The sequence below is a fragment of the Zygotorulaspora mrakii genome, chromosome 1, assembly GCF_013402915.1.
Source record: "Zygotorulaspora mrakii chromosome 1, complete sequence".
Lineage (NCBI taxonomy): Eukaryota > Fungi > Ascomycota > Saccharomycetes > Saccharomycetales > Saccharomycetaceae > Zygotorulaspora > Zygotorulaspora mrakii.
Window position 1 is genome coordinate 1,444,697 of NC_050719.1, and position 17,865 is coordinate 1,462,561.

General features: G+C 39.0%; 10 protein-coding genes across 10 annotated transcripts; 4 read left to right on the top strand and 6 right to left on the bottom strand.

The window, feature by feature from the left end:
• Nucleotides 1-61: 61 nt before the first annotated feature.
• HG535_0A07520 (uncharacterized protein) lies at nucleotides 62-1,933 on the bottom strand (the record flags this gene model as incomplete). The annotated part of the gene is made up of 1 exon (XM_037286643.1): nucleotides 62-1,933. The coding sequence occupies one exon, from the start codon at nucleotides 1,931-1,933 to the stop codon at nucleotides 62-64; it is 1,872 nt and encodes a 623-aa protein (XP_037142538.1).
• A 688-nt stretch (nucleotides 1,934-2,621) lies between these two features.
• Nucleotides 2,622-2,864, top strand: HG535_0A07530 (DUF3215 domain-containing protein; the record flags this gene model as incomplete). The annotated part of the gene is made up of 1 exon (XM_037286644.1): nucleotides 2,622-2,864. The coding sequence occupies one exon, from the start codon at nucleotides 2,622-2,624 to the stop codon at nucleotides 2,862-2,864; it is 243 nt and encodes an 80-aa protein (XP_037142539.1).
• A 51-nt stretch (nucleotides 2,865-2,915) lies between these two features.
• Nucleotides 2,916-3,776, bottom strand: FUB1 (Fub1p; the record flags this gene model as incomplete). Its single annotated transcript, XM_037286645.1, has 1 exon — nucleotides 2,916-3,776. The coding sequence occupies one exon, from the start codon at nucleotides 3,774-3,776 to the stop codon at nucleotides 2,916-2,918; it is 861 nt and encodes a 286-aa protein (XP_037142540.1).
• Nucleotides 3,777-4,400: 624 nt separating this feature from the next.
• PAT1 (deadenylation-dependent mRNA-decapping factor PAT1) lies at nucleotides 4,401-7,058 on the bottom strand (the record flags this gene model as incomplete). The annotated part of the gene is made up of 1 exon (XM_037286646.1): nucleotides 4,401-7,058. The coding sequence occupies one exon, from the start codon at nucleotides 7,056-7,058 to the stop codon at nucleotides 4,401-4,403; it is 2,658 nt and encodes an 885-aa protein (XP_037142541.1).
• A 246-nt stretch (nucleotides 7,059-7,304) lies between these two features.
• ARC35 (Arc35p) lies at nucleotides 7,305-8,300 on the bottom strand (the record flags this gene model as incomplete). Its single annotated transcript, XM_037286647.1, has 1 exon — nucleotides 7,305-8,300. The coding sequence occupies one exon, from the start codon at nucleotides 8,298-8,300 to the stop codon at nucleotides 7,305-7,307; it is 996 nt and encodes a 331-aa protein (XP_037142542.1).
• Nucleotides 8,301-8,555: 255 nt separating this feature from the next.
• MRPS12 (mitochondrial 37S ribosomal protein uS12m) lies at nucleotides 8,556-9,077 on the bottom strand (the record flags this gene model as incomplete). The annotated part of the gene is made up of 1 exon (XM_037286648.1): nucleotides 8,556-9,077. One exon carries the CDS (start codon nucleotides 9,075-9,077, stop codon nucleotides 8,556-8,558), a length of 522 nt encoding a protein of 173 aa, XP_037142543.1.
• Nucleotides 9,078-9,447: 370 nt separating this feature from the next.
• On the top strand, nucleotides 9,448-10,935 carry PTC6 (type 2C protein phosphatase PTC6; the record flags this gene model as incomplete). Its single annotated transcript, XM_037286649.1, has 1 exon — nucleotides 9,448-10,935. One exon carries the CDS (start codon nucleotides 9,448-9,450, stop codon nucleotides 10,933-10,935), a length of 1,488 nt encoding a protein of 495 aa, XP_037142544.1.
• Nucleotides 10,936-11,035: 100 nt separating this feature from the next.
• On the bottom strand, nucleotides 11,036-11,311 carry RSM19 (mitochondrial 37S ribosomal protein uS19m; the record flags this gene model as incomplete). Its single annotated transcript, XM_037286650.1, has 1 exon — nucleotides 11,036-11,311. One exon carries the CDS (start codon nucleotides 11,309-11,311, stop codon nucleotides 11,036-11,038), a length of 276 nt encoding a protein of 91 aa, XP_037142545.1.
• Nucleotides 11,312-11,518: 207 nt separating this feature from the next.
• Nucleotides 11,519-13,486, top strand: DBP6 (putative ATP-dependent RNA helicase DBP6; the record flags this gene model as incomplete). Its single annotated transcript, XM_037286651.1, has 1 exon — nucleotides 11,519-13,486. The coding sequence occupies one exon, from the start codon at nucleotides 11,519-11,521 to the stop codon at nucleotides 13,484-13,486; it is 1,968 nt and encodes a 655-aa protein (XP_037142546.1).
• Nucleotides 13,487-13,819: 333 nt separating this feature from the next.
• On the top strand, nucleotides 13,820-17,842 carry SRB8 (Srb8p; the record flags this gene model as incomplete). Its single annotated transcript, XM_037286652.1, has 1 exon — nucleotides 13,820-17,842. The coding sequence occupies one exon, from the start codon at nucleotides 13,820-13,822 to the stop codon at nucleotides 17,840-17,842; it is 4,023 nt and encodes a 1,340-aa protein (XP_037142547.1).
• Between the last annotated feature and the right edge of the window lie 23 nt (nucleotides 17,843-17,865).

Genomic DNA, 17,865 nt, shown 5'->3' on the forward strand with positions numbered 1-17,865 from the left:
GCTACAGAAATTATTCAATATATTTCATTAACGTTTCTTATTTTACTTTTTGTATCAAATTCTATAAATATGATGCATGGCTAGCGCTATCCATGCTAGAATTCTCATGATTGCTGGTTAAATCATAGTTACTTGATGCTCTTTCGAATAGGTATCTGCCATCTTGCAACGAATACTCATAGTCTTCATCCATGCGAGAACGATTATTGAAAGTCGATTCATCATGTATCAGCGAATTTGGATTTGCATCATTGTTCCCAACAGTGTTATCTTTCGAAACTGGTTCGTACATCATCATTCCAAAGAATTGGTAATAGTACTCTTCACCTAGTATTTTCAGTAAGACTTTTTGTTTGAGATCGAATTTGTAACTGATCAATGTGAATGTGATGAAAAAAAAAGGCAAGTACTTGTTCAAAAAATTTACCAAAGGTATCACGGCTAGATTTTGATACAATGTCGTTTCAAAACTGCTCTTAATCAAATCGTGACTGGAATCCGATTTTGATGGTATCAAAACCATTAGGTTGAAGCATAAAGGAAACAAAAGTCTGCTGGAATACAATGAATAGTACAAGGCATTCGTAGGATTGCTTCTGCCATTTGGAATCAAATGAAAGTTATTGAATTTAAATTTGCTCATTGCAAATAATGAAACCATAGTATTATATGTGAATATGATGAATTCCAACAACAAACTATACCAATGCGCACCGTTAAAAATCCAGTCATGACCCCATTTAGTCGGTGTGATCTCTAGAAACACAATTGCCATTGAAAGCATAGTTGATAGAACGCCCAATCCCAAAATTGTTGCTTTATTGAACATGCTCAAAATTGAAGACGTTGAAGCGAAGACTTTCGAAGATTGGGATTGGGCCAATGTGTGAATAATAGAATTAGAGTAGGTCTTGCTGTACAGATAGTTGTAATAGTGTGTCATGAATTTGTTGTAATGATTATTCAATTTTGTCAAAGTGGTAATTGCTGATGAAGAGGCTCCCAAGGTGTTGGAAACTTGATGGTTGATAGATAGCTCCAGTTCATTCAACAGTGCTTGGACCTCTAACTTGCACTCATTGAGCATCTGATTAAATACGATGTCACCATTATTGGCTTCTCGCGAATTCAATATCCTTTCTGCATTCTCTAACATGTTAAGTTGTGAATCATTAATGTCGTCATTGGTTTTACTCAACTCCACAAACAACTTATTCACGACCTCATTAGTCGGCGAGCGACCAATAGATAGGAGACTCTTTGGAAAGATAATTAAACCTGTTGATAATAGGATAAGCGTATAACTCAATGAGTATAAGTGTGACAATGATATAAGCAGGGGCTTAAATTCGTTTAAACCATGCCCCGTACTTGAGACCAGATAAACAATTCCAATGATCAACCCCAATACACATAACGAGTAGAATTTGAAGTTTTGATAAATCGCCTGAACCATACGTTCCCAAATGGGGGATCTTTCACTCCCTTCATGTTCTTGGACCCGCTGTCTAGAGCAAGCATATTTCAAGGAGCAATACGATATTAACACTGGCATGATGAACCAGCACAAGACAAATTCAACCCAATAAACCAATAACCATGCAACACGGAAGCCATGCATTGGTACAGGGAGATCGCTACCCGCATTGCTATTCCTCTTCAAAATTCCCGAATACAACTGAGAGTCCACACCGCTCGTACCATTATTTGCCGGTGGAACATACTCACCTGCACTTGCGTTGGCCTTGGCAGCATAATAAATGTCTAACGGTAGTAAATATGCTGTGCACAATAGCAACACCATGTTAACCGTCAGCACTGCCAAGGTCAAAGGGAACGTGTTTTTATGCAGCTTGAAGGAGAAGTACCGATTTACCACTGCCAGTGAGCATATCACCACAAAAAACAGGACCAATAATGTCACGAACCACATCCTTATCCTCCCTGTTAAAGCTTACCGGTCACACCGCGATCTTTCAATTCTCAGTGGAGGGGTCTGCTTCGAGCAACACGAAATATCACTCAAGTAATCAAACAGCCTCAATCGGATCAGCTAGAACCTTCACAAACGGCAAAAAAATAAATGGCTTATATCCCCACTGAACAAGCTTATATTACCTCTTTATCCCTTAAGATATTCTTTCCTATTTGCGTAGAGAATGTCCCTTGCTAGGGCACAAATTTTTACAGCTTCTTGTGTTGAAGAAAGGGAGGAATAATAACAACGAACGATCAAGCTAGCCTAATCTGCACACAAGGGAGCGCAAAAATAGGGAACCGCTAACCCCCCGGAGCCGATGGCCGTGCTATGATCATGTCCTGATTCTCTTGTACTCAAATTCTCCGTGTCTTAGTGCTAGCCAATATCCCTCAGCAATGCGTAACTTGAAAGGGGTGTTCTAAGCGTGTGTGCAAACCTCAGAATAGACGAATCCGGGGGAGGATTATTCTCCAGACATCCGAGTTTTTAAGGGTTAAGAAAGTTGCAGTTCATTCGTTGGTCTTGCCATGTATATAAGTATTTGCCTCTTGTGAAGATATCTTTTCAATGGATCGTATTTTTTAACCATTTCGTATATGAGCAAATAGATTAATAGAAATCCTACAGTACAATACGAATTATGAGCAGAAAATTGACACTTGATGAAGCTATCCCAAAGGCAATCGGCACTTTGTCGTTCGACGAGAACAACCAATTGATCGAGTCTACCGGTTGCGGTAAGGACAGAGTGGATGATATCATTGAAATCTCCCAGATGGAACTTGACAAAGAGGGATACGGAGTCATCTCGGAGAGTGATGTTATCATCAACGTTTTCAAGAAGGCTGGTAAGACTGTTGTTGTTTATACTCCTAACAAATAATTAATTAGTATCAGTACAGCTACATAGTTAAAAAAAAGTAAGCCGAATAACCTAAATGAAACCGCTTGAACCACCTCCGCAGAAACCACCGAGTCCACCTAACCCTCCTGGATTTCCGTATGGATCATCAAATTTGGCCCCAGGCATGTAGCCTGGTCCACGCAACTTGTTCTCCTGTTCCTTTCGTTGTCTAGAGTGCTCTTGCAAAGGATCAAATACCATGCCCCCTTGCCCTAATATACCGGGGCGGCCCCCAGAGGCTGCTGGGTCCATCAAATTGGGATACTTCTCACCTGTGGGATATAAATCATTCTCACCGTAACGCGAAGGTATACGCTCTTGAAGCCCTTGGGGCGTGTTTCCGTGACCACGGATTTCATATTCATCTTCGAAACTGGGCATGTCGTGTGGCCTCCTAAATGAATCGGGTTGAGCCCTTCCCAAGCTTTCGGCAAACGGATTATTTCTGCCAATACGCCAGCTGGGTTTCTGTTCTGTTACTGCTTCTTTCGGATGTGCTGATCTATCCTGGTCATAAACTATGATACCTAGTTTCTCTGATATCTTTCTTAGCACGTTGTCCAGAATGTTTTCATTTTCTGCCATGTATTGTTGCATTTCTAGTGGGAACCCTTGCTTAATGGGAATTTCAAGGTCTTTCTCATAATTAAATATTGATTGTTCCAAGCATTTATCATCTTTGGAGGTATACAGGGATAACAAGCATTTCTCACTAGGCTCGATTTCGACTCCATTTATATTCATATAACTTTTGCCACTTTCACCATCAATGGAGGCATTTACCACTTTTGCATCTTCTTCCCACTTTGTCAAATGGGTTGTTGGGTCCGCTCTTTCTATACTTTCAACAACTAATCGTACTGCAACACCTAGTTTGCCACTTACCAACATTTTACCCAGATGTCTCCTTTCATAGTTATTTAACAAGTGTTCATTGCAAAGGGCATTTCACCAAAACACCCTTAAAAATACGCTCCAATGTTACATGAAAAAAGCAAGTTAAAAAACGTAGATGTATTTGGAAAGAATGTTTTCTTCGGCGTTGTCGATAGTAACTTGGTTAGACATTGATGATAATACTATGATATTCAATTATAGAGATATATAATTCCTTGGTTCTCTATATCATGAATTGAGATAAAACCAATTGAACTTGGATTAATATCTGGAAAATACGTCAGTATTTATACCTAGCATTTCGCACCTATTAAACCATAAGAGAGGACGACGATTGAAGTATTTTCATCGTCATTACACCCATTTCTACTCTCATAGAATCCATACTACAACTGCTATTTCTTGTTCCATGTCATAGACTCCTTCGTAGTCAGATTCCTGAATTGTAAACGTTTCGCGATGGAGTATCATCCGATATCTTCCCAGGATCGATTGATATTCCGTTAGGGCTTCATCTGGCTTCGTTTATTTTGTTTTACAGACCAATTGCCTTGTTTCTTACAAAATCGATTTATGTTTCAACAAGATTTTATATATACAACTATTTAGTTCATCATCTTACTTCAGCTCTGTTATTTCGCCGTCTCTGGCAACAAGGCCCATGACGTTGAGAAACAAATTTAAATCCTGATACAATTTTTCCCTCTTATATAATGAGGCGGTTTGATCTTGTTGATTTTTTCCTAATTCCTCAGCTGCCGTGATGGTGCCGAATATTTCATCTCTGATCTCATCAATGATTATTCTTTGATGGTTCAGTTTACCACTGAGAGCCAAGGAAGCAAGAAACTGCCAAATGTAAGCTTGATCGTAATACTGCGATGAAGTGGAGATTGTTGGCATTGTAGGAGTAGCGATCGCACTTCCCGACGAAGCAGAAGGACGTGAATTAATACTAACAGTTTTGTCAGTGTACTCCTTTGGTGGGAAAACTAATGATAATCTCGTTTCCAAGGAAGTAAATAGTTTGTCATAGACTTCATTCCATGCTGAGATTTCTGGCGATGATAGCACATTTGATCTGTTTATATCTTGCCTAATCAAAGCAGCACGGGATATCAGGACAGTGATCAAATTCAGACCAATTTTAGAAGTTGAAATGAAAGAAACGTTGTTATTTCTTATCAAATATAGTAAGAGGCCCATAATCTCGATAAAGTTTGCGCTGTTTGATAAAAATGATACAATGATCTTCAAAAAAACAGCTTGGAAGAGTTCAATTTGTTTCAACTGGTTCTCTGATGGAGAAGCATTGGTCTTATAAGAACTGATGATAATAATGTTCAAATGCGATAGCTCTCCAAAAAACGTTTGCAACAGTTTTAGTTTTTGACTGTTATCTAAAAAATTGAATATACGTGGCATAATCTTGACACCCTTGTCGAATGACAACATTGAGATGAAAGGACAGACTTCATAAGACTCGTCACCAATATGTAGGGCTTCCCACAAGGCAGCGCTATCAACAGGATTTCCACTTCTCAGTTGAGCCTCTAATTCTAAAACTTCTTCGTAAACAGTCTCAATTAGGGACAAAACAAACTTTCTACCACCAGATCGAGACAATACAGAACTTTGATCGACTGAAGTGAAAGCATAAGAGGATCTTCTTCTAGCTTTTGACTTTTGGTCTATTTCCACATTACCAAGTGTTTCAGTGACGGCTTCAAGAGCTGGTGTCGAGCCGCGCGATAATTTTGCAGTACTGGAATCATCTGCTATGGCGCTTTCATCAGCAAGCCTTTGCAATGGAATCTGCAATTGTCTACGAGGAGCTTTGCTATTCATTGCTGAAGAGATTTTACCCAAAACCCCTTCACGAGCAGCATCGATATGATCTTTGCTCTTTTGTGGTCTTTCTTTAGCAACTGTAACAGCCTTTTCAACTTGGCTTTGCATTCTTTGTAAGGCAACATCTGCCCTCTTATAACGACCACCCAGTCTGTGACCGGAATGCTCCAAATAAGCACGAGCAATCAAATCCTTGTTGGCTTCACCAACAATTCCTCCTGATTGAATGATCTTATAGACTTGGAAGTAGAAATCTTCATTATAAGGATCATCAGTAACAATTTGAGAAAGTTGATATCTAGTAATGAAATCTTTATCTCTTGGTGTCATTAAGCCTGAATGTTTCAAAATTTTTTCAACCTTAGCCTGACGAATTTGCAGCCTCTTCTGTTCCTCTGCGGTTAATGGTTCTCTTCTACCTTGTCCGCGATTATATCTAAAGTTTTCCCTTGGAGTTTGCGGAGGAGAAACCAACTGTTGAGGATGAAGAAAATGTTGGTGCTGTTGCTGTGTCATAGTTTCAACGAAGGTTTGCTTGTTCTGCTGGTGGTTGTGCACTTCTTGAGGCGGTGGTGTCATTGTTGAAGTAGCTATCATTGGCGAGCCTGGATTAGTTGGTTTAGGAGAAGGTTGAACTGGCTGCATCTGAGGAGACCTTCCTAACTGGGTTCCGGGAGGAAATTCCATCGGCTGAGTTCCTGAAACATTTCCTTGCTCCTGTTGCTTGTCTGTAGGGTTATTCAAAGGAGGCTGGTACATTGTAGCCTGATTGCCTTGGTTCATAATAACTGGCTGCATTTGTTGAAATGGAGGGATATTTTGCATGCCCTGTGGAGAGAATGATGATGGGTACTGATTTGGAAATTGGTGTTGCATGAATCCCTGTGGATGGGGAGGTGGCATACCGTATCCTGGTCCTGCCATGCCCATGAATCCTTGCTGAGAAGCAGCCATCTGTCTTTGACGTTGTTGTCTCTCCAAGTCTTCCATTGATAACACTTGCCCTTGAGTCTGATAGTGACCCTGAGGTTGCTGAGTAGAAACACGAGGCTGATTTGTCCACAAAGATTCCATAGGCTTCAAATCCTGTGTGTCATCTAACGAGGTTCGCGTAACAGGATCTGCACCGGAGGACGCGGCTGCCACGTAAGATCTGCTTGGCATCGTATAAGTGCTAGGTGCTTCAACTTCAGTTTTCTTATTAAGAGCAGCGGCAGAACCATGACCAAAATCAAAGTCTGTACCTAACTCAGCAGGTCCACCAAATGTCTCATCATTCAAATAATCATATTCTTCTACTGCATAATCACCAAGGCCCTTGTACGTTTCTTCAAAATCCAAGGTCTTGCCATTATCATCCTTGTTACCATTTTGCTTCTTAGGGTTCGAACCAGGCAACGAAGCATCAAAGCCGAAAAATGACATGCTGAATAAGTATATCTAAGCAGCACCAAATTTCAACCAGAATTTAGCGATGCAGCTGAATCGAGTCGATTGGATTGAGTCTCTTTTGTCAGTTGAATTGGAGTGCGTTGCTTTTACACTCATATGCTTGTTTTGACAACTTTTTTCCAAAGGGAATGCCGAATTGGACACTGTTGAAAATTTGTGAAATATGTCACACTTTACGTTTTTTATTAGAATTTACATATGACCAACTTATATATACATCTAATATGAGACCATCTTTCTGCCCGTTATCGTTCTTCTAGTCTGCTGCTGCTTGCTCTGTTGATCAATATCCTCTTCTTCCTCGTCGAGTTTGGCTCTGTTCAAAACTTTAATGAAGGAATCTACTCTGTATCTCATTCTCGAATGCATGTAAGCCTTGGAGCACTTAATGTGATAATGGAAGTAATTTCTGAAAAGTGTGAGATGAGACAACGTTGAGAATTGTAATTCGGGGGTTTGAAAATGACGTGGGAATAAGACAAACGTGATAAACCTCCTACTGGTGTCGCTAGAATTCATACTAGCTACTGCACCTGCATTCTGTAATTCCAGAGGCGGCTCATGCGAGAAAAGAACCTGTGGGGCCGATTGAATACTGCGGTTTCTTTTTCTAGCGTCGACAAACTCCTGTAGAAAGACTTTACCAAACACTTTGTCCGTTTCGTCCTGGAATATCGTTTCGAAGATAACAGTAATACGGTCATATGAAGGTTTGATAAATAAATTCTCATCGTCTCTATACTTTATAGTGTGCAAAATATTCGTTTCCGACTCCGTACCTTCTGGTGCGGCACTTAAAGTAACAAATTCGTTGAACGCCAACTGGAACGCATAGCCAAGAACCAAAGTTTTTAGTAATGACAAGTCCTTCATCGCTTCAGGTTGTAGCTTTCCCAAATCGAGTAGCAACGTGTAATCGTATCCACTTTCGGGAACAGAAGACGCAGATATTCCACTGTAATTTGCATACTTGCTCTGCAAGTATGCTACCAATCCGGGGCCACCAGTGCATTGCGAAACACTTTGCCATGCCTTGGTCCGAATGCTCAAAGCAAGCGTCAACTTGTCTTCAGAAGCATTGGAGATGTGGAAAGTAGTGTAGTCAAAGTCTGAAATAATACGGTCCAGCGTCAATGGGGTACCATTCCCGTATGCCTCAATTGCTTCACTCAGAGTCTTCTGAATTAGTAAATTATTTGGTTGTAAATGCAACATTGTATCAATTGAAAGACCACAGCGGTTAGGCAACAGTTAATATAACTTTACAATGTCTGGATGCAAGTAGACGTTCTCCTTCACCAGATAATTGGGTAGTTCCGTCAATTGGTGATTTGTACTTTCCTTAATGGATAGGGGCCCTAGGCCCTAGATCGCAAGAAAAATAATGTCACAGTTTACGCACTGAATATTTGAGCTTTTTGAATTGCGTTTACATAGGTTTATTTACAGAGAAATGATGTTAAGTATCCACTATTCGCTCTTCGAAGGTTTCTTGACACCATACTTGGACCTCGAGGTGACTCTGTTTACTACGCCGCTCAGATCACCTGTACCACGGACCAAGTGGTACTTGACACCCGGCAGGTCTTGGCAACGACCCCCACGTACATAAACAATGCTATGTTCTTGGGCATTGTGGCCCTCGCCCGGGATATATGCGGAAACGATGTTGCCATTCGTAAGTCTCACTCTACACGCTTTGCGTTGAGCAGAATTGGGCTTCTTGGGTTTCAGCACCATTACCCTGAGAACTACACCCTTACGGATTGGACATCTCTCGAGATCTGGCGATACAGAAACTTTCTTACGCTGCGGTGGTTCAACGCCTCTTTTGATTTGATTCAATGTAGCTGCTCGTGGTAGACAAGTTGAAAAAGCGCATCTTTGCGCCAAGTCTGAAGTAACCCGATCTATACATGGCCTGAAAAGCGGTTTGTAAATTGGTTGAGCAGAGCGTGCTCTCAGGCACACTGTTGATAGTCTGGAAAACATCCTATGGTGTCTTATGTGGGCTCGTATTTCAACGTACTATCAAAGTGTAGGTTTTACTTTGCTGAATTTTTAATATTGAAATTAGAAAATATTCAATCACGGCAAACGGGAATAGAGACAACTGCCAATTATCTTGAGGGATGCATATAGTAAAGCAGTCGTTTCGAGTTCTGGGACGGCTGTATTGCGAATTAAGTGGATTTATCTGTGTTGGTGAGGTAGTCGTGCGCTGTTGTACAAGGAAAGCTGCCGTTATTGGAAAGGGGTGGACGCCAGGAGTAACAAGGACACTTATTGCCTCGTTAAGAAAGGCACTTTAGAGAGCAGAGTGTTCGATTAAGGAAACGTACAGTGTGTGCATGGTAGATGAATGGGAAGAACGCAGCCATTTATCCATCTGAAGCCTGCTAATCTGGGGGCGTCCTTCGGCTCGAGGAGATGGAGATTTCCAACTGCTAGTGGGATTAGCGGGAGTAACAGGACTAGCCGTATTGATGGTGCACGGCAAAACCAGGCTAGCGGCCAGTCGGAGAGTTCTTTGATGTTACGAGTTCATTTAAAAAAATTTCCTAGTGTTATCGGGCACAGTTCCAGCAGGGTCAACCGCATGTACAACGAAGATAGCTATTCTATCAATATGCTCAAGTTACCATCTCTAGGGCAAGAAATGGAGTTCTATCGTAACGGGGGGATTCCTGAGCAAGAAAACAACAGCAAGAAGTCGGTACTTAACTTATCCATTTTTGATGGTCACGGTGGGAAGGGGAGAGTCTCGAAGTTGCTGGCAGAATACTTACATAATGCAATCGTAGATTCCTTCCCGACACAAGCACAGTTTTACGATCTTCTATTGCAATATAAGAATCTCATAGGTGGCAGATACTGGGAGAGAATGTTCCAGAATAGGGATTCATTTTATGATAGGTTTATCAGACATTGTAATACAAAGCAAGAACAAGTTCTATATGGATTGGATAAATCTGGGTCAAGAATGATTTTTGATAAATGGGGGAATATAATAGATAAAACAAGTCTGTTGAATGAAAATGAGAGACTGAGATTGTATTATGCTTTCTTAAAGTTCGATCTAGATTATTGCTGTGGGTTCAACGACAAGGAGATTAGTCCGGAACAGAGACTTGAGAAATTCCCTGGTGGTTCAACAGCTTCATCGATATTCATTTCCTCATACGACGAAACTCTGTCATTCGACGAATCTTTTTTCGTCGAACCCAACGGATTGCTAAAGCTTGTTGTTACCCAAGTAGGTGATACAAAAATCATTTTATGTGATCAAAATGGTATTGCTCACAGTTTGACCAAAATGCACCATGCAAACTCTTCGAGAGAAACCAAAAGATTGAAGGCCTCTTCCGGGTTCCAAACGGATTCTTTCGGTGACACCAGATTCTTGAATAACTTTACAAATACCAGATCTTTTGGTGACTTAACAGGTAAACGTGAGGGTCTTTCTTGCGAGCCAGACATCTATTCATACTTGATTGGAGATACTATGGAATTACCGCATTCTGAACGCTCCAAATTGCAGTTTGGCGGCGAGGAATGTTTCATATGTTTAATAACCGACGGTATCTCTGATTTGGCGTCGGATCAGGAGTTGACGGATCTCATAACTTCAACCGTCAACATGCGTGGTTTGAAGACAGCTTCCCCGCAGTTTGTTGCTGACGAAGTTATAAAATATATCATGGCTCTTGGAGGGAAACATGCAGACAATGCCACTTGTCTAATACTTAGACTATCTAATTGGGGAAATTGGCCAAACATAGATCGTACTGGTGCGATAAGAGAAGAGAAGTTACTAGCAGCTTCTCAGCTCGACAGAACGGAGGATTAACATCATCATATAGGTTCATAGGTATATGTAGCGTTTATTATACACATGAAGCATTGAAAACAGTTTTTCTGAGATATATACAGGAGAAGAATATTTTCTTTCATTTGTTCTTGGTTTGCGTATAACTAAATCTCTTCCGTGTTGGAACGAACTCTCCAAGCTTCTTCCCTACCATATCTTCTTCAACTTCAAAAGCTACATATTCTTTCCCGTTGTGAACTTGGAACTTTAAGCCAACAAATTGTGGTAATACGGTTGCAGATCTAGCATTTGTCCTAATTGCGGTTCCTTTAGCCATGGCTTCTTTAATTGGAAGAGGAACAATGTGAGGGCCTTTCCAAGCGGAACGGGAAAGCAACAGGAGACACTGACGCATTTGAGATTATGAATTATGCGATTGAAATACCAGCTAACTATTAGATAGTTGTCTTTTGTTTGTTTGTTTAGAGCAACAGATCGCTTTGGTCATTTTTTAAGTTTTCAGGCCCATTGCAAAAAAAAAATGGGAACTTGGAAGATGTGATGAGTTTCTCGATGCTAAACGGAAAACAGAAAAGAACGTCCTAAAGACCCAATTTTGTCAATGTTTGCTGTTAGGTTTGATCCCAATCAGGTGTTTGAAGCAACTCCTCAGGAGCAAAATGAAACGGGAGCTATTATTCCATTAAAGAGGGCAAAAAGTGTTGAGGATGATGAGGATGATGACGGTGAAGATAATGGTGACAAAGACGACAATGAAGATATTGAAATGAAAAATGCAAATGACAAAGATATCAAGCATGAAACTGCTGATAAGCATGAATTTGAGGACGCGAACGCCGACTCTAGTGGTGAGGACGATTCTTCAGATGAAGAAAATAGATCTGACGACCAATCTGTGGGTTCTGGTGAAGCTTTCGAACTAAAAGGTAGCTTGGGTACAAATTTGAATAAGAGTCATTCTTCTGTTCTGTCTAGATTTCAGAAGTCTATGAAGTTGCGTGATACACGCGAGGTAGCGGATGATTCAACGAACAACGATGCAGCCGTAGTAGATGAAGGAACGCATCAAGTGCTAGAACACATTCCTCAACCACCAATAGTCAGGAGCACCAACTTCTCTGAGTCGAATGATCACAAATCCATTGCATGGCTTCATACCACAAAAGTGTATTACGATAACTCTATGAGTAAACCATTCGATTCTTATTCAAGTGAATTAGAACCAAATCTTCTCAGTAATATCAAAAGACAATTTGCCGGCGATACATTCCCAATCCAAACCGTACTGCTGAATAATATTCTGCCTGTGCTAAACTTTTCTTTACAAACCACGAGAAAGAATTTAACAAGAAGAGTGGGTGACATTCTAGTCAATGCTTCCACTGGTTCTGGTAAAACTTTAGGCTATGCAATTCCTATAGTTCAACTGCTATCGAAAAGGAATGTAAATAAACTTCGAGCTCTTATCATCCTTCCAACTAAATTACTAATCAACCAAGTATATGAAACAATAAGAAAGTTATCTCAGGGAACAGGACTTATAATAAGTATGTCGAAGTTAGACTGCTCCTTGAAAGAAGAACATACTAAATTTCTGCAGAACGAACCAGATATCTTGGTCACAACTCCTGGTAGATTAGTTGATCATTTGAATATGAGTTCACTCAGTCTAAAAAATTTATCCATTTTAGTATTAGATGAAGCTGATCATTTACTGAATCAATCGTTTCAAAATTGGTGTCCTGAGCTCATGAATAGAATCAAGATGGACAAAAATGATAATATGCCAGGCAACGTTATAAAAATGATTTTTAGTGCGACTTTGACAACAAACACGGAAAAGTTACATGGTCTTCAGCTTTACAACCCGAAATTATTTGTCATGGATTCTGTGAAGTTATACAATCTACCTTCAACATTGCAAGAGTACAATATAGGCATACCAACAGCAAAAAGTATTTTCAAGCCGTTAATTTTGTTGTATCTACTTGATAGACTGAATAATTCCAAGATACTAGTCTTTGTAAAATCAAATGAAGCGTCTTTACGGTTAGCATCCCTGCTAAATATTATGATTGGTGAAAAGCTAGGAAAACAGCACATAATAACCTCAGTCAACTCAAATAATACAAAGAGCGAGAATAGAAAGTTGGTAAATGATTTTGCTGTTTCTGCATCATACTCATCAGCAAATAAGGTTCTCATAACCACTGACTTAATGTCAAGAGGTATCGATATTAATGATATCACAGATGTAATTAACTATGACTTGCCCATTGGGTCGCAGCAATATGTCCATAGATGTGGAAGAACAGCAAGAGCCCGGACAGAGGGTAATGCTTTTAACTTACTAGTCGGGAAGGGTGAGAAAACTTTCTGGTGCCAAAGTATTGACAACGATATGAGCAGAGATGTAAATGGATGTGTACCAAGAGATTGGGACTCATCAAATCCAGAAGGCGATCAGGAGACACAGGAAGCTCTTCCGTTATCTAAAATTTCATCGGATGAAGAAAAGCTATACAAAAAGTGCTTAGAAATCTTGAAGCAAAAGGCTAGTAGTAAATGAACTATGTAAAAATCAACAGTATTTTATCACTGCAATGTTTATAGACCCAATACAGTCGCCGCTAGAGGATTTCAAACTGAAAAAAAACAACGTGGTCTCAGAACTCAGTAATAGTTATTCTAATTAGAGGCAAGAAGCTTAAGAGACTGTTTCATGTGTTCATTATCACTATTCTTTAATGCAGCTTATTACCCCCACATTATTACGCTGATACGAACCGCGCTTAGAACGGCAACTAGATGAAATATCAAGATTTACAGAACAGTTGCCGGAGATGTTTATACATAGACAGTCATCACATACTATTGCTATTCTTAGAAATCGCACCAATTCATGACGCCAAGCAAGTACTTACTAACTCCTCCAGATGAATTGCATTCGTACGTTGCCCCTAAAGAAAGTCATCTTACACCTGTATACCCAGATTTCGAACCATGGCGTCATAAGAGGGAGGATGATGAGATATTACTGAATTTTGTTGCAAAGGGCTACTATGCACCATCTAAGGTAAATTTTGAAAGCATATCAGCAAGATCCTCTCTGCAAGAATCACTTCCAAAACTGTCTGATCAGCTGGGAGATCAATTTTCGAAGATACTCCATATAAGAGAGCAAGAGATCAATCGAATTTCGGCCAAGGACAACTCTAATAAATTGCCTTTATTTAGCGATTTGAGCGGTCCAGGATTTTTGCTGCCAAGTAGAGTAACATTAACGGATCACAGAAGAGAATTATGGCTGCAAGAGCTTAGTTCCCCATATGCGTCATTAGCTAAATTATCGAAGCACATTCCTCATGGGCTAAAGAGGAGGCAGGTGCTCGAAAAGTGCTATATGAGGCAAATACCTTTGAAAAGGGCTATGTGGCTTATAAAATGTTGCTATTCAATGGAGTGGAAAAATAGAATGACAAAAGCTCGTCAAAGTTCAGATAGCAGCAATGATATAAATGCTCAGCTTACGAAGGAATGGACAGATAACTTCGTTTTTATATTGGAAAAACTAATATTTGACATGAATCAAAATGATAATGATCCTGTACAATTGAAGCGGTGGCGCACTGAAGTGGGCTATTTTTTAAAGCTCTTGGGTAATTGCTACTCACTGAGACTAATAGACAAAATGGTTTTTCATCATTGGCTAATCGAGTTTGGAGCAAAAGTAGAAAACTTTGAGTTTCTTCCTTTAACGTTACATATTATCACAGTATTTTGGGATGATATTTCTCAACCAACAGAAAAAGCACAAGTATCACAGTCTTTATTTTTAATGCCAAAGATGGCAGAAATGCTTTTATACAAGTATTACATGGTGTCCCATAGCAAGTCAATGATAAATGATGAAAAATATATTATAAATGACATAAAAAAGAACGCAAAGATCAAAGAATCAATTTTATCCATCTTGCGAATATTAATCGGCAGAATTTTTCAAAATAAGTCTCTTGAAGCTTTCATTTTTCCAAACTCCAGCTGGGATTTATACAAGCCTATCTTATATGAAATTGCAAACTCATTTAGTAGCAATCCAGAAAATGCAAGCGAAATAAGGAAAAAACTAGAGTTGATCAGCTACAGGAATGAATCCATCATGTTCAATGGGACACTGGATTCGGAAGACACAGAGACGGAATCAAGAAATGAGCAGGGTCTTGATAAATCTGACAACGATATTGTATTACTTAAAACAGTTGATACTGACTTTACAAAAAAGTTGAATGATAACCCAGTTGAATTTGATTGGCCAGCCTATGTCGATAGAAATATGCTACACACTTCACATATTCGGCAACTATTTCTATGGGCTATACACCCTTATCAAAAGTCACGTTACGAGGCCAATGAGTTGGTAGTTAAAATTCTACTTTTAAAGGTGAACTCCGTGGAACGTTTTCAAGAATTTGTAATCGAAGATATAATCTGGTCAATGGTTTTCCAACTGGCTAAAATATCTGAAATGGACAGAAATTTGTTGATGTGCGATAGATCCTTATATCGCCTGCTTAATATACTAATAACTTATGGAATTTTGAAAGTCCCCACATATATTAGGAAACTTATCAGTTCTGGTGTACTGTATGTGCCGGAATCCAATGATAAGTTTGTCCATTGTGATATTCTCATCAATTTAAAAGTTTCTCCTCTAATGAAAAGTCAGTACAATATGGTATTAAAGAATGTAATGGAGTATAATGCGAGCTACTACGAAAAACATAATTACGATCAACTGCTCTTGCAGGCTGAAGAACTTAAACAGAAGATAATGAATGAGGAAAATTTGAATAATCTTTCATATTCTCTTAGTGTTAAGATTGTCGCAGCCGATTGGTATCTCACTGAAATATGCTCAGGAAATCTTTTGCTTGTTGATAGGACCACCATTGTCAAGTTTTTTCAAATTTTTTGCATTCATCTTGATGCATTCCACCATTTCTACAAGTGGATAGAGTTCATTGTGTATCATCAGCTCCTCAGCGACATTGGAGCGCTCGAAGCCCTTATTGACATATTGTTATGTTATGGAAAGCTATTTTCACAGTACATCAATGATCACATCCTCTTTACTAAAACCTTTATTTATATTTATATGAAGGCACTCAAGGAGAAGGATTTTGGTTCCTATGCAGTAACATCATTCATGGTTTTTTGGAAATTCTTCATGAAGAGCTTCGCGTATGCCTTAAAAATTGATGGAGAGCTGAAATCGGAATTATCGAAGGTTTATGATGAAGAAAAAAGCAAGCTAGAAAGAATTACGAAAAATAAGAGCGAACTTCTGTTAGTATATAATGCAATCAATGGGGATGAATCCAAACTTTCAATGGGAAGTTTTCCGGAAACCTTCCAGACGTCATTGCGTGGTTTTCTCAATGGAAAGAATAATGAAAAGGAGAAGAAACGATTTAGGAACAATCTTTTACTTCTCATGACGACCAAGAGAGAATATAACAAGTTTATGTCAATATACCTTAAGAGAAAAGATTTCACTTTTTCTGATCTTTTACTTCTTATATCCTACAAGCTGCTGACACTAGATCAAATCCAAAGTATTTTAAGCGTTACCTTTGTATTGAAGCTGCTTGCGATCAAGAATGTTGATAATGGGTTATATTTTGAGTACCATAAGGATCAATATATCAGGAGTAACTTCGAGACTATTCTGGCCACATGTCTTCTTGATTTAACGCAAAATTATACTCTGTTCCTCGAAATTCTGATTAAATATGGTATGCACTCGAAACTATCTGCTGTTACGAATAAAATAGTGATAGAACTTCTAAAAAAAGATAGGTCTACAAGTACACATGTGATTTATGATATCTTGAACTTTGGAGTTCCAAGGCTGCATGAAAGTGATGATGCAACAGAAGAAGAGATGAAGCCATCTGAGCTGTACTCTCTGATGAATTTCAACAATCTTTGGATGCTGCAAGCATATACAGCATATTATGTTGAGGATATCATGAAAGAAGATTTAGCAAACCAAGCTTTACATGATTATCTGTTTGAAGTAATAGAGGTGACAAATGTAGGTTGCCTTCGCGCCCATATATTCGATAAAATCAGCAACATTCCAACAATACAAACTATTGCTCAAATTTATGAGGGTGATTTTTTCAATGATTATCTGGCGGAGGATGGAAATCAAAAAGGTGCCGTATCCATGATTGTAGATATCATAACCAGTCTTTCAAAAAGGGTAAACGGTGATTTGACCATGTCAAACAGCCTCTTTCAATCACTGAAGAATAATTTATCTCGTTTCGCCAACATGGATGAAAAATCATTGGAAAAGTCTCAATCGATTCTGAATAACTATTTGAAAATGTTCGCCATACATCAAAATTTCATATTCAAATGTATTGCCTCATCCATACAGGAAGATGATACAAAAAGCACGATCAAGATAATCGATGAAATATATTTGCTTTTCGAAAAAATTACATTTGATTTGAAATTGAAATTAATCTTGTATGAAATTTTGTCATCATTAAAATCACACTGTATATATATATCCACAACAAGACAAGAGGGCAATGGTCCAAGATTCGAATGTCCAAAGAGATTACTAGAACTGCCGCCATTTCAAATATCCTCTTTTATCAAAAGAGCTGGCGATTTTGAACCGATAGAAGAGGCCGATATTGGGATTGAAACACTTCCAGTTGATTCAGGAAAGACTGCGAATAGATGGTTTTTGTTTAACAAAAAAGAAGGACAATACTGGAATAAATTGAATATTGAGCCGTATTACGAAATAAACAATTTTCAGTCTGAAAACGCAAGCTGTTTCAACAATTCATGTTTAAATTTGAGTTTATTCAATGCAGGTTTTGAGAAGAAGAATCCCAAATAACATGGTATCTATAAAACAGTTCT